At 41.2% G+C, this 13,447-nt stretch overlaps 1 protein-coding gene across 7 annotated transcripts in view; it reads right to left on the bottom strand.

The window, feature by feature from the left end:
• The window catches only part of GRHL2 (grainyhead like transcription factor 2), a 68,524-nt gene that overhangs the window by 8,080 nt on the left and 46,997 nt on the right, over positions 1–13,447 (bottom strand). For 6 of the 7 annotated variants that reach the window (XM_017730344.1, XM_017730342.1, XM_017730343.1 and 3 more), the window contains 3 exons: positions 12,167–12,198; positions 10,988–11,082; positions 5,413–5,498 (listed from right to left, as the gene is read on the bottom strand). In XM_017730344.1, coding sequence (XP_017585833.1) covers positions 5,413–5,498; positions 10,988–11,082; positions 12,167–12,198 — 213 coding nt within the window. The remainder of the gene's footprint in view (positions 1–5,412; positions 5,499–10,987; positions 11,083–12,166; positions 12,199–13,447) is intronic. The other variant, XM_017730341.1, reaches the window with a different exon arrangement.

Here is a 13,447-nt window from a genome sequence, read left to right on the forward strand (position 1 = left end):
AATCCAGAGTTTACTCACAAATCAGTCGCTGTCCTTAGGGACTGGGGATCATTCTGCCTGCATTATCAACCATTTGTTACAGCAGGGAAACTGCAACACGATGTATCAGACAAAGAGGCCGGTGGAAAGAAATATATATGGACCGATTCTTGGTAGATGTTTCAGAGATGTTTATTTCTCCAGCCGCATGGCCGGGGCTCTGCCGAGGAACTGAGGCAAACATGGGACCCGAGGGTCCTTGCCCGTGCAGGGGAACACAAACCAACCAATGGGGAACGAGGCTGAGCAGGGGCAGGGAAACCCCGTGCCTCCCCCCCAGGGCCCCTCTCCCAGGGCCACATGGCAGGGGGAGGGCCCCAAAAGGACGCTATAGTTTTTATAGGGTGCGAGTCATCAGAATTGCCCCAGCATCTCCTAGCACTCTGTTCAAGGAGTCAATGCTCTTCCCAGCTTCAGATTTTACCTGAAATTCAGGGAATTTCAATCTGATCTTTCTGTTGTTTCTTAATCTGATTTTCTGGGCTCATGGAAGCAAAGGCTTCTCCCACCAGGCAGAAGGCAGACACATGGCAACCCAACAGGAGCTGACGGACCAACGGAACAACAAAAACATGCGCATTTCTATTTTTCAAAGACATTTCAAGGTTTGTTAAGCTAACAGGACTCTCCATGGTGGTATTTTTGTCTGAAATTTTTGTCAAGATACCTTTTATTGTGGGAGGGCTACCAACATCCTGCACACAGGACTAAGAAGCTTCTGTATTGTTGGGAGGGTAATTCAGTCTAGTTACTATGGTGGCAAAATGAAAACACTATTTGGCTCACAAAACATCATCTGAGTGTATAGGTAACAAGATGAGATGTAACAGAGAAGTGTGTCATCAAGGTAAAGGACTTGTAAAATAAACTTCTTGTCAGTTACTAAAACAATAAAGCAGAAAATACAGTAAAACTTTAGAAGGAAGAACTACTTAGCTGACAAATTACCCATGCCAACATGTACTTCACTGGGATGCTTTGGCATTGCTTTGCAGCAGTATATTACTTTTTTGGATGTCTAATCTGCAGTGAATATGTGGTGTGCTTATGGTGTCCCTGGGCCCTTCATCTGAGCCAGGTTTGCTTTCCAAATTATGACTCTTCTTTGAGGGAACAGGTCTCACAGTTCACATTTTAGAAGAGGATTGTCCCAAAAGGCAAAATAGTTACAGAAAAATTACTTTTTTTTTTTCCTAAGTGATTAATGTTCTGTGGTACTCTACTGCCAAGCAAAGTAAGTTTTCAGCTCTTCCCAGGTGAAATGAAGTTGCAGCTAAATAGCTGACTACTTATCTTCTGCATTAGAGAACTGAAATGCCCAATTAAAAATCCATTTAAAGACTGGCAAACATCAGTCACTGTAAAATCCTTTCTTTGTGTTTGCGTTCAGACTTCAGTTGAGAAAAGGTATTTTAGAGAAGTACATTAAAGCAATTATCATGACGTAGAAAATGGAATGGATAAACTCAGCACGAGGACAGATTCAAGGAGCCACAGGTTCAACACCAAGCATGGCTCCCATCCAGACAGCCAAGATTCTCTGAAAGAAAGAATTAATTAGCCTATACTTGTCTACATCACCTATAATAGTATAATTGTCATCTTAGCCAAGAAGCAATTTTGTACTTAAAAAGTATCCCTAATGATGCACAAGGGTATCAGCTTGACAGGCATTCTATAGCATAATGCCAAGATTCTCAAGAACCAATAAAACTCCTTTTACACTGAAAAGAGTTTCCTCTGACTGCTAGCATGCATCTGTGGCTAACAGAAGGGGGAATAACTGATGAGGTACAATAGACCCATCCACTCCTGAAGTTTTACACCTAGCAGAGAACAAAATACAAACTAAATTTGGGTGATACTTGCTACTTCAGTTTCTCTTGCACCAGCATGTTTCACTGTTCTTTACTCTTTATTATCCTCTGGCTTTGCTTATCATGAACAGAATGACATCAGATAAACAATCTGGTGTTGAATTTTTGTATCTGTGCTTCTGTTGTACCCCTAAATTTTTCATGTAAAACAATAATAAAAATGGCTCTGTTTCATCAGACAGTTGAAAAAATCCTTTGTAACAGGCATTGGAGAAAAACTGGCAACTTGAAACTGCAGAAAGTGTCACAACTGTGTGAACATGAGGAAACGATCTTTCTCTCTGGGTTGTTAACTCTGAATCCTAGTGAAATTGTAAAGATCAGCACTTGAAGACACTTTTCACTGACTCCATGCAAATAAACAAGCTGAGCAAAACATTTCTTGCCAAGGAGGCTTAATAGCAGCTAATATACAGCATTCTGCACATTCCAGCATAAATCTTCCCTAGGATATTTGGCATACCTAACACTCATGCATTCCAAATGTTGCTCAAAGCAGTTTGGGACTCTGGGACATCACTTCCTACATAAACTATGAGAGTTCGGGCTGAGAAAGCCTTGCCTGTCACACTGCCTATGACAGGTGTAGGATTTATATAACATGCAGGGATTAGTGAGCTTTGCGAAAGACTTCCAGCTGACTGAATAAGCACATTTCTCAGGAACCCCTGGGATTCAACCAATTATACCAAACAGCAAGCTGTGGAAGCAAGGCTCAAAGTGGGGGTATGGGAGAGCCTCCCCCTCACAGTCTCCAGTACAAATGTGCTAAGTCCTGCTGCAGAACTAGAGAAAGGAGAGAGCAAGCATCTGCTAGGGCATCTCACTTAACACCCTCTTCTCAGGGTGTTTGCTGCCAGGCAGGGGGGAACACCACTTAATGCCAACTTCCATACAAAACAACACGATTTCTCACCTGAACCCAAGCAGGCTACATTAAATTTTAAGAAGATATCTTTATATGGAGAAATATTTTTCCTTATCACCTCCACTGTCCATTTGTCAATCTTCTAAGCAGAGATTTCTTTCTGTTAAGATCCCCAAAGCAGTGCGACAGCCTTCAGAATGGCACTGAAATAGATCTCTGGGTGTCCCTTTGAGCTGCAGTCCCCTGGCATGGCAAGTTTGTCTGATTGAACAAGCCACCAGAAATGCTCTCTGTTGGAGTCAGGAAGCCAGAAAGAGCAATATCTGGGTGGGTCAAAGCATGTAGGAAACCATCTTAGCCAGTTTAGTTCTATGACATGGTCTAGTCTGTTGCCCTACACTGGCTGGAAGACCACATATATAAGGAGGTATCTAATAGTTTAAGCTAGCTCTATTGAACTGAGCTTTTAATTATAGAAAGACTTTGGAAGATGCTTGAATTTCCCAATTTTAACTGCCTTCTGTAATTTGCACAAATATGTAATTTTGCACAATATAAGACTGAGTACCTACTGAGATCCACAGTTATCCTGACTTTGGATCAGGCTGAAAGCAGGATGTAGAGCTGGTCAGTCACCACATATGTGTGATGTTTTGTGATGGGCAATTGCTTTGCTATTTTCTGTTGATCAAGACTGACTAGTGAAAACCAAACATCTGCATCACTTCCTGAGACACTCTGTATTTCTGAAACCCAAGACCGCTAGATATTTGCCAAAAGAAAGATATCTGAGAAGGAATCTAATTGTTCATTTGGAATGGGGGTATATGTGAGAATAAAATAAATATAGGATCCAAGAAAACCATATAATTAATAACAGAGTTAGGAAAAAGTCAAAGACCAGGAATAGTGACTAAGGAAAAGAAAAAAAAAGTAAAATCCATAAACAGAGAAGGAGGGTATGACTGAGGATCACTGGAGCTCTCTTTCAGATGTGGGGCTCTGTAATACTCAGAGGCTCAGTTCCTAAACTCTTAATACTGAGACTAGAACAGAGCATTCAGGATATGCACAATTACAAAATTATATGATTTGCTGCAATGACTGTAGAGTGAATATTTAAGAATATGCACTTTGACAGATTTTTGGCATTGTTTTACCCACAATATCCTACCAAAGAGAATTAAAATTTTCTGAATGTGTTCCTTCCAGTGAACTGGGACATTTTACAACAGATTAGATTTCTCTGGTGCCGAAAACATGCCAGTGAGTCAGCAGCTGCACTGACTGAGGTATGCAGAAACCTTTCCTGCTTCTGCACCAGCTTTGTTTTTGCTACATGGGAGCTGGAGAACAGGCATGGAGTGGCACTGACTACTGGAGATAATATATTCATGCTAGCTTGAACAGTTACAGAAGGATTATAACATACTTTTAACTTCCATGCAAAGACAAGATGAAATCATGTTGCAGCTTACCATGAATCAGACTGCAGCCTCTTCAAGCAAAGCCTGGTTTTTGTTATGCATGTGCTCTGCCTAACGACTGAGCTGCAGTCACAGCTAACAAACAGCACTGGCAGAAGCACAGTTAGGACATCCTTAGCCGTGACTCTCCTCAGAGATACCCTCATCTAAACAGCTGCTTTAAACAACTTCACTAACCCACAAATCTTTCTCTGCCTTCTGCTACTGGCCAAATATTGACCAAATAACTCAATCTTTACTGCATTAAAAGTATTCAGTACATGCAACAAGATACTGTGACAGTTTTACGAGAGTATGAATATACACACTTCTAGCACTTGGCTGAGTTCTCCAGGGGCACTTTCATCCATTTCCATCTTCTCCCCTACATGTAAACAAGGCTGGAAATCAACTCAGCATCCCACATGTCAGTCTCACATTCCCCCACTAAAGCAGTGAGACACGTGATTATTTCTTAACTCTTCCCTTACCAAATTTCACGAGTCATCAGCTCATATAAACAGGATTAAACATGAAAACAGGAACTCTTATAATGACTTCTAATGGGTAACAACTAAAAACTCCACTCAAAGAAGCAGCAAAGAGGCAACTGGTAGGTAGGTCACACTGTAAGTGACAGCTAGAGAAGGAATTTGAGATGATGTATGAATGACAAGGCTGCACTGGCTCAGCACCTGCCTCTTACACACTGAACAGCAATTGCACAAAGGCCATATGAAATTCACACAGAAACAGTGCATCCTTGGGCCTCTTCTTGGAAACCAGGCTGGGAAGGTATTGATAAGCATTACAGGAAAAGATTCAACAGGCTCTGAACCATCAGTTCAGAAAGAAGCATTTCAGAAAATAAAGCTTGCACCTCTCTCCTTCCCTGACACTGGTTAACTACTGCTATTCCTCAAGGCTCAGGTCTCCAATAATCAGCTCTGTGACACTGTTTAAACCCAGTAACCTGCTGACAACACTGAATTAGGAACATGCCAGCATTTCAGAGCTGCGCTCCAGAAAGCCTTTAAGAAATGCTTTAAATACACTTGAGAATAACTTCATCTTATATTATAGTTTATCTCAATAATACATGGAAAGCCTCAAGATTTTCTTGCCAAGAAAGACAAACAATGTGAGGACATTGGATACTTACAGCTTCCATTAGCCCCTTTACTGTGGGTGATTTCAGCATCAAAGCATCAAACACCTCATCTGTCTCCTTCCTCACATACAAAAGCACTGAAATAGAAAAAAAAAAAAATCAAACTTGGAGCAGGTTCAGTCAATTGCACAGAAGAAATACCCCACAATGAATAGAAAAACAAATATTAATCCATGACAGATAAAATGAAGATGGTTTGCACTTAAAAAGATGTACCTTTAATATCATCAGTGATCTAGACATGGACAATGCATCATAGTCACACTGAAAACACAGTACTGAAAATTCAGCAAATTTAATCTAATGTGAAGAATCTTTATCTTCCAGAATTTAAATCTCCATTTACAGAAAGAAGCTAGAAAGCACTGGGGCCCTGTCCCTTGGTCATAGGACAAAACACACAAGCTAGGTCTTCTTAAACCTCTGTCTTGGCTTGTACCTCTCCAGGCTTCATCTAAAAGGCTGGGAAAGGACATTCAAAAGGCAAGTCTGGGTTGCCTGTAGCTGTGCCTTTGAGAGCAAAATCAAAGAAAACGTAAAGAAATAGTTCTCTCTGACATTACCATGCAGATGACTGGAAATGGCCTGACCAGTAAGAAAATAAACACTGGGAAAAATGAGTTCAAAGTAATTTGAGATTTTACAGTGGAGACATTCAAGAGCACAGCTGGCAGGAAGGCATTTACCAGTGTGCCCGCATGCTTAGGTATCCAAATGCCATTTCTGTTCCTCTTCCTCCCTTGGATGCCCTGCTAGCTGTTAGTTGTCCACAGGTGCAGTGCCCTGCCCTCCCTAGCTTTTGTTTTCTTCACACTTGTACAGGTAAAAGGAGGAAACCTGCTATAATATGGCAAAAGCAAAGCAGACAGCTACAAACCATATAAGCATAGACACTAAAAAGTGTTTTAGGCATCATCTCACATGACTGATAAGTAACAGGTTAAATATGATGTTCTACAATTTATTTTGTTTCCTAAATAAACTGCCTTTTCAAATAGCAGTGCTGCACATGAGGCACAAATACACATGCACTGTCATGTCTGTGTGACAAATTACATTGGTAACCACATTTTTTTTTTTTGGTAGACAGATAAGAGCATCTTTTGAAACTGCATATTATTGTGGTCCAAAAGATATCTTCACCAGGTAACTCAGTAGATGGCGTGCAGATGAACCAAAAAATATGACGGTATTTTTCATACAGAAGCAATTGTTTAGAAGTTAATTCTCAGGCCAAGACTGTAGCAGGGTGGACTAAGGCCCATTTGCACACAATTGTAGCTTCTTTGCTCAGGTTTTGAAATGACTGGAAAAAAAATAATGGGTAGTTCAGTCCCCTGACTTGGCCTACAAACCAAACATGCAGGACAATGTTGGGCTTTTTGCATTTTCAATTCAGATGTACAAGCCACAAAACTGCTAGCACAGCATGCAGAGCTACATCCTTTTCACCTATATTTTAGCAACTCCTTGGGGCCTAGCCTGAGAACATCCTTTTAATGCACTTAGAAGCTGAGACAATTTTGTGTCACAACCTAAACTGTCAAAATACAAAAGAAAAAAAAATTCCACACCAGGAGTTAAATTTTACCATGCCTGATATGTTTAACTGCATGAACAAGCACTTACACAAAGGGCTAATTTTACCAGTACTAACACATATTAATTTAGTAATTATTTTCCTCGTGACCAGCAGGTTGTCCTGTAAATCCTGGCTTTACAAACATCTGGAGCTCTGCCAGCCCTAACAATTACAACCATATCTGAAAGGAGCAAAAAAAAATCAGTTGGTCCAAGGTTAAAGTTGGGGACACTAGACAATCCCAGTGCTGAGCTTTAAATCTCTGTTGTGCTTGGTGTGCCGGGCAACATTATGCTGAATGAAGGATCTATTACAAGGATAACAGGGAACTTGAATTACTATTATGCACACAGAGAGGCAGGATTAATAAGCATATGCGCGGTTGTTGCGTTTTTCTTTTCCCTAACAGGTATGAAAATCCTGGCTTTGATTCAGTAGGGTACTTTTCCATAAATGACTTCTGGTGACAGTGATGCCTTAGGAAGCCCCTGTCTCATCCCTGCCCTTATGCTCTCTTACTCTGGCTCATCTCAGTGAACTTTCCTGGGTGATGAACTCTCTCAAACAGCAGATGTGAGTGAAAAAACCCTTTTTTTGAGTTACTCTTCAAACAGACCAGATCCTGCCTCAGCGCACAATGCAGCCCCCCAAGCCTTCGTGCTGGCAGAGCAGCAGAGAGGCAGCTGCAGCGGGAGGCACAGCCAGAGAGGAGGGAAAGGGGCTGCAAAGGCTCCACTGGCTCAGCAGTAGCACTGCCACTGAATGACTGTGACCATGTAACACAACTCTTACTTATGTCCTCTGATCCTACTGTCACCACATTCATAGCATCTAGATGGGCTTGCTCTAATAGTACCAATTACAAGGTTTGGAGGGGAACAAGGGAGAAATCTTGTACAAGGCAATGAGCTATTTTTGCCTGAAAGTTAAAAGATAAATTCAAATTTGTATGATCTACTCCCTGGTCTTAGTTCTTAACCTTCTTGCCAGCACTGAAATCCACTGCAGACCTTAATATTCTTTAGATGTTAAAAAGAATTACAAAAGATGGGGGAGATAAATTTATCCTTAGTTACTTAAGAAATAGCCCCAATACACCAAATTGCAGAGGGGCAAACAGCCTTTGCTCAAGGCAAGGGATGTTGTTGCACCAGTGAGACTTCTGGAAGCCAGGCCACTGAACTGAGGATTTATGTGTGAATGCAGAAGAACAATGTTAGATACCTCTTTCAAAATTGTTAACAACATACATGTGGAAAAATGAAACTAAGGACACAACAAGACAGTAAGACTTGGGACATCAGGAAGGTCTGAGCCTGGGCACTACCAATGCTGTGACTGACACCCTATGAACAACGACTACAGTCTCTGTTAAGTGGTCTCTTGATGGAGATATGGTACATCTTAGTCAAGGAAAGAAGGGCTGGTAGCTGCACTTTGGCTTTCCTTCCTCACATTTGGAGTTTTCATTATTGCCCAGGCACAAATTCCCTTGGTGACAGTATGAATGCTGCCCTTCACAGGGATGGCTCTCAAACCCCTGATTGTTATGCATCCAAAATGTTTCAGAGTAGTTTAACATGACTTTCCTAAGAGACAAAAGCTAGACAAAAAAATACTTTCTTGAAACTGAGAACTACAGGACTGGAAATCCACCTGATCTATAACTCAGCTGCTAGATTTATAATTAATGGGAAACTCCCTATGAAATCGGAAAGTGATTTGAAAACTCTTACTGACAACTCAAAACAGGAAAAAGCCAAATCTAGCCAAGTAACTAGCTGTGATGCACATTTGGTACAGATTAACATACTTCACATTTCTGTGTTGGGCACTTGGACTTCCCTTAAAGGTCAAGGAGATTAAAGAATAATTCAAAAAGAGGCAGCTACCTGAGTGAGAATGTGAACCTTGTTTGCAAACCCCTTCAGACCTGTTCTCTTGAAGGCTGCCCCTTAATATTTTTACTTCCACCAGACAGTGTTACAAGTAGGTCCAGCAGGCAGAGGTGAGGCCACACACTTTCACTTCAGTTCTTCAGCAGGGCTTGGACACCTCACTGGCTGCAACTTACCTGCACTGCTCTGCTAATGAGACACCTTGGGATTACATTGTTTTTAATGTATATTTTCACATATCAGACATGCTCTCTCTCAAACATTACACCAGCACCCCATCTATACCTGCTCTCTAGGAGTTATGGATTCTGCCGTACTAAATAAATCTTGAGACAAGAAGCTTCTAATATGGCAAAGCTGGGAAAAAAAACCCCAGAACATTTTAGTACCAAGTGAGTTCTGTGGCAAAGACAGCATTATCAAATGGGCAGATTCAGCTGAGCTGCGTTCCATCAGCACAATCACAGATGCAGGGCTCCGGATGGCAGGAAGTTCACCAGAGCAAAGGCCGTGCGAGGAAAGGCTTGGCCTCAAGCCAGCACAGTCCAAGATGAGAGAAACACTGAACAGGAAGGGGATGTGAAGAGAGCATACTCCAGCTTCTCTGGTTCTGTGCCTCTCCTGGATTTAATCATTTTACATAGTTTTGCCACCAGCTGAAATTTTTTTTTTTTCCTTTCTAACTTTACCCTTGAAATACTTGCAAGTCCTGGATGACATCAAAACAACTAACCACAGCAAAGGACAGGAATAATCAAAGCAAACCAATACCTCCTTGCAGGCAACTTCCTAGGCTTCCAGCTGGGAAACCCAGGTGAAATTGTAGGAGATGAGAGTTCTTTATGTAGCCCTCATGGCTGTCATCTTCTGCTTGATAGCGCCCTGATAATGTGAATTTGGCTAAGGTCTTGAGTCAACCAAATGCGAGTCCATGGTCAATGCTGACCTCACATAATTAATTTAAGATTTAATTAAAAGAATCATATGTTCACATTTATGTCCAGAAGATACCAGTCTCCATCCTATAATCTTCTATGCTTCCCTTGGTTCAAGCACATCACCCTAACCAACACAGAAACTTTGCAAATGAAGGCTTGTGGGAAGTCATTTCTATAAAGCTCAAAGGAGTCTTACGGATGGTGCAACTAAGAAAAACCCTTCTGTACATTGTTGCTTTGTTGTCTCACAACCTGACGGGTGAACCTCAAAATACTTGCAAGTTTGAATTACTTAAGTTTGTCAACAAATTTACATGACAGAACTCATGAGACTGAAGGAATGGCAAATATTCTCCATGGTGTTTTACTGTGACAGTGTAGGAAGTTACCACCAATGGCACTGCACTGGAAGTAACTGTACACAAAACAGACTTTGTGGACAAAACCACCTTCAGTGCAAAGTTTAACAGCTCAACCTAAGCAGTTGCTTCAATGTTAATTCAACTTAAGCTTCACTTGTAGCAGACTGGAAAACAGGAGTTGGTAGAGTATATGAAATGCAACTGTAATAATATCCACCCGGGCAGTAAAAACAGTTAAGGGAAACAAACTCTTAAACAATACAGTTAGATCTGATGGAAGATGTTGCTCCATGTCTTATATGTCTAATACGGTAGGAAATTTCTGAGATTTTATTCCAGCCAATCTAAGTCTGCAGTCAGCAGGAGCTTGCCTGTTAAGGTCTCTGTATTTGACCCAATGCATCTTGAGTATTTGCTTGTGATCCCAGACAGAACAGAAAAGACGAGCAAAAGTTAAAAACAGACCATCACAGATTTGGTACTGGAACTTTTATGAACTATGTAGCTTGGCGAGGAATCAATAAACTTTCTAGCTTTTTTTATATACACTTGTGTCCTGATCCCTTCTTGAGAGAGCATAGTCCTTTGGTTTTTTTCTTTTAAGTAATTTCTAGCATTTGTTAAAATACCTCCTTATAGACTGGCAGATGCAAAGATCTCTTCTCCCATCTACCCATATTTGCACTAGCATCCAACAACCGACTCTGCCCAAGCCACATCTACCCTTCCCAGCTTGAGGTTTGAGTCCCACAGAATTACTTATAACTGCTAAGAATTGACTGTTACCTCTTTTCAGACCTTCTTCTTTGATTTGTTTCAAAGGGGAGGGACCAAACTCTTCCTCCACAGGCCGGAACATCCTTTTGACCAGGACACTGCTACTAGAATACACAAAACAGGGACCATGTCACAGTAAACTGTGCTCACAGTAGAAGAGGAGACAACAGCAACAGTCATTACTCACTTGGTACTCTGGCAAAAACACCCACCAGCTACTCAAGTAGCACCAAAAGCAGAAACTGCAAGCATTTAGCTTTTATCCGAACTATCCAGGCCTCTTAAATTGCTGAGACTGACTGGCTGGGACAGGTGACAGAAAAATATGTTCTGATGTTACACACTAATTTGAAAACCCCAAAGGCCCTTAACTGTTTAAATATTGAGGAAAGGGGGTGGTTATTGCTTGGTGAAATAAACCCCTTTGTTTCTCAAATTCCACTGTAAGCCTTACGAAGAACATTCATTTCAAAGAGAAATAAAAAGGGCCTCATGTTTTCGAGTCAATGTCAACTGCAGTTGCTCGGCCACTCCCTATCACAGGTCACTTTTTGCAGGTTTATGGGAGTGTAATTATGTTACTCCAGAATCTCAGACTTGGGGATTCAAGCAACTTACAAAAGTATGGGGCTGGCACACATTGTGGGCTGAAGGTCAGCCACCCATATTAAAACCCTTATTTCATGTCATCTCTAACTATTAGAGGGACTTTCATCAATTCTTCCAGTCCCTCCAAAGTCAGATAGGGGGTACTCCCATTTTCAACCTTCCTCCTTCCCAGGTTCTCTGTTCTCTTTCTGCCTTTCTCTTCTGGCACTTGGCCAATCTCCCTGCAGTTCCTGTATTTGTTGCATACACATGTGTGCACTGCTAAACAGCTTTCAGGAATGCAGTGAAGCTCAGTGCTTCAATAAAAAATTCCTAGTTTTTAAATTATTTGAGAACCCTTATGCTTACATAGACGGCACTTCATTATCAAATATATTGTCCTGTCCCTGTATTGAACCTTAGGGCCCTGTTACTTGGAAATGTATTAAAATACAGATATAAAAAGCAGACAGTTTACGTGGAAGAACATGAGGGAAGGGGGAGAAAGGGGATCAGTTTTATCTGATTTCATATTTTATATAGATTTTCTATGAGTTTGAACTGTTAACTGCAAAGCTTGTGAAACAATAAATATCTTACCCTTCTCTCTCATCATCTGTATTATAGTAAACCTAGAAGGATGGAAATAAAAATCAATTATTCCCAAAACTCAGGCACTTGCTTAACTGAACTTCAAAAGGGAGAAAAGACAACAAATGTTTTGCAGTTTGTCATTTATTAAAAAATCCTTTTCCTTCTATAAAACACAAACACCTCTAGTTCTAACTGTCATCTGGAAGAAGTGTGGCTTAGAGAAACTGCTCCTGAGTATCATCTAGTGGAAATATATCAAAGTTTGAGAGACATTACACTCTTCCCTGGTTTATATCATTTTCCCAATTATTTTGCAATCCTCTAAATCAGATCACTACCCGCCTAAATTACTCCTAATACAGTTTAAGCCACACCACTCACAAGCTTCTTTATGTATTTAATAATATCTGAAAATCTAATTAAACTATAAAGAACAAGATTAAACTACAGGCCTAATGGAAATACAATTACTAATGTTACAGCTGAACATTTTTTCCACAGGCTGTAGGCAGAAGACCCAGTCAGTTTTGTGTAAACCCACATAGCTCAGAGTCACCGGGACCAAATTTACAACAGCAGCAAATGCAGCTGACAGTAGTAGGGAAGGTATAAAATCAGAGTCTGTTGTCCAACACTTTACAGAACAGTCAGCCAAAATCCTCACAACATGCCCACACTGCAAGTCTACACCAACAAGTGCCCCAGCCCTCCAGCTGCTGAGCTGCGGTGCAGGCGTGGGGTGGAGGCACAGGGCGCCGCAGCCGGTCCAGTTGGGCAAGGCAAGCCACCCAGGGCGGGACTCCAGCACTTGTGCTGGCAGGACTTGGAGCACACTTGGCTCTCACTGGGAGCCTTCACTTCTGAACCTGTGCAATGAAAATAGCTCAGAGGTGTGTGTGTGCAAAGCTGAGGTCTGTAACTATGAGTTACAGCAATAAAAGACATGGCTGAACGCTGCCTAAGAGCTAGGAAATGGGCTATCTTCCAGTTAGTTTAGAAAATTATTTACAGGATTACATATACTAAGGAATGCTTCCACCTTCTCCTGTTTGAGACAAATCCACATTCTGGTTTGAAAGCCATGAGGACAGAAGGTACCCAGCACTGATATGTGAGTGGGCGTCTTTCCAATTTGGGAGAGTAAGGCAGTGACAGCTGCGATTGCAATGTCTGCGCTCTTTGTGCTTTGCTCAACCACAATTCTCACTGCTTCAAAATAACTGACAATTCCAACACTCGGTTTCATTTCATCTTCCTCATTTTACTATTTTTCAGCAAGATGCATAT

The sequence above is a fragment of the Corvus brachyrhynchos genome, unplaced genomic scaffold (assembly GCF_000691975.1).
Source record: "Corvus brachyrhynchos isolate BGI_N302 unplaced genomic scaffold, ASM69197v1 scaffold302, whole genome shotgun sequence".
In the NCBI taxonomy this organism is placed as follows: Eukaryota; Metazoa; Chordata; class Aves; order Passeriformes; family Corvidae; genus Corvus; species Corvus brachyrhynchos.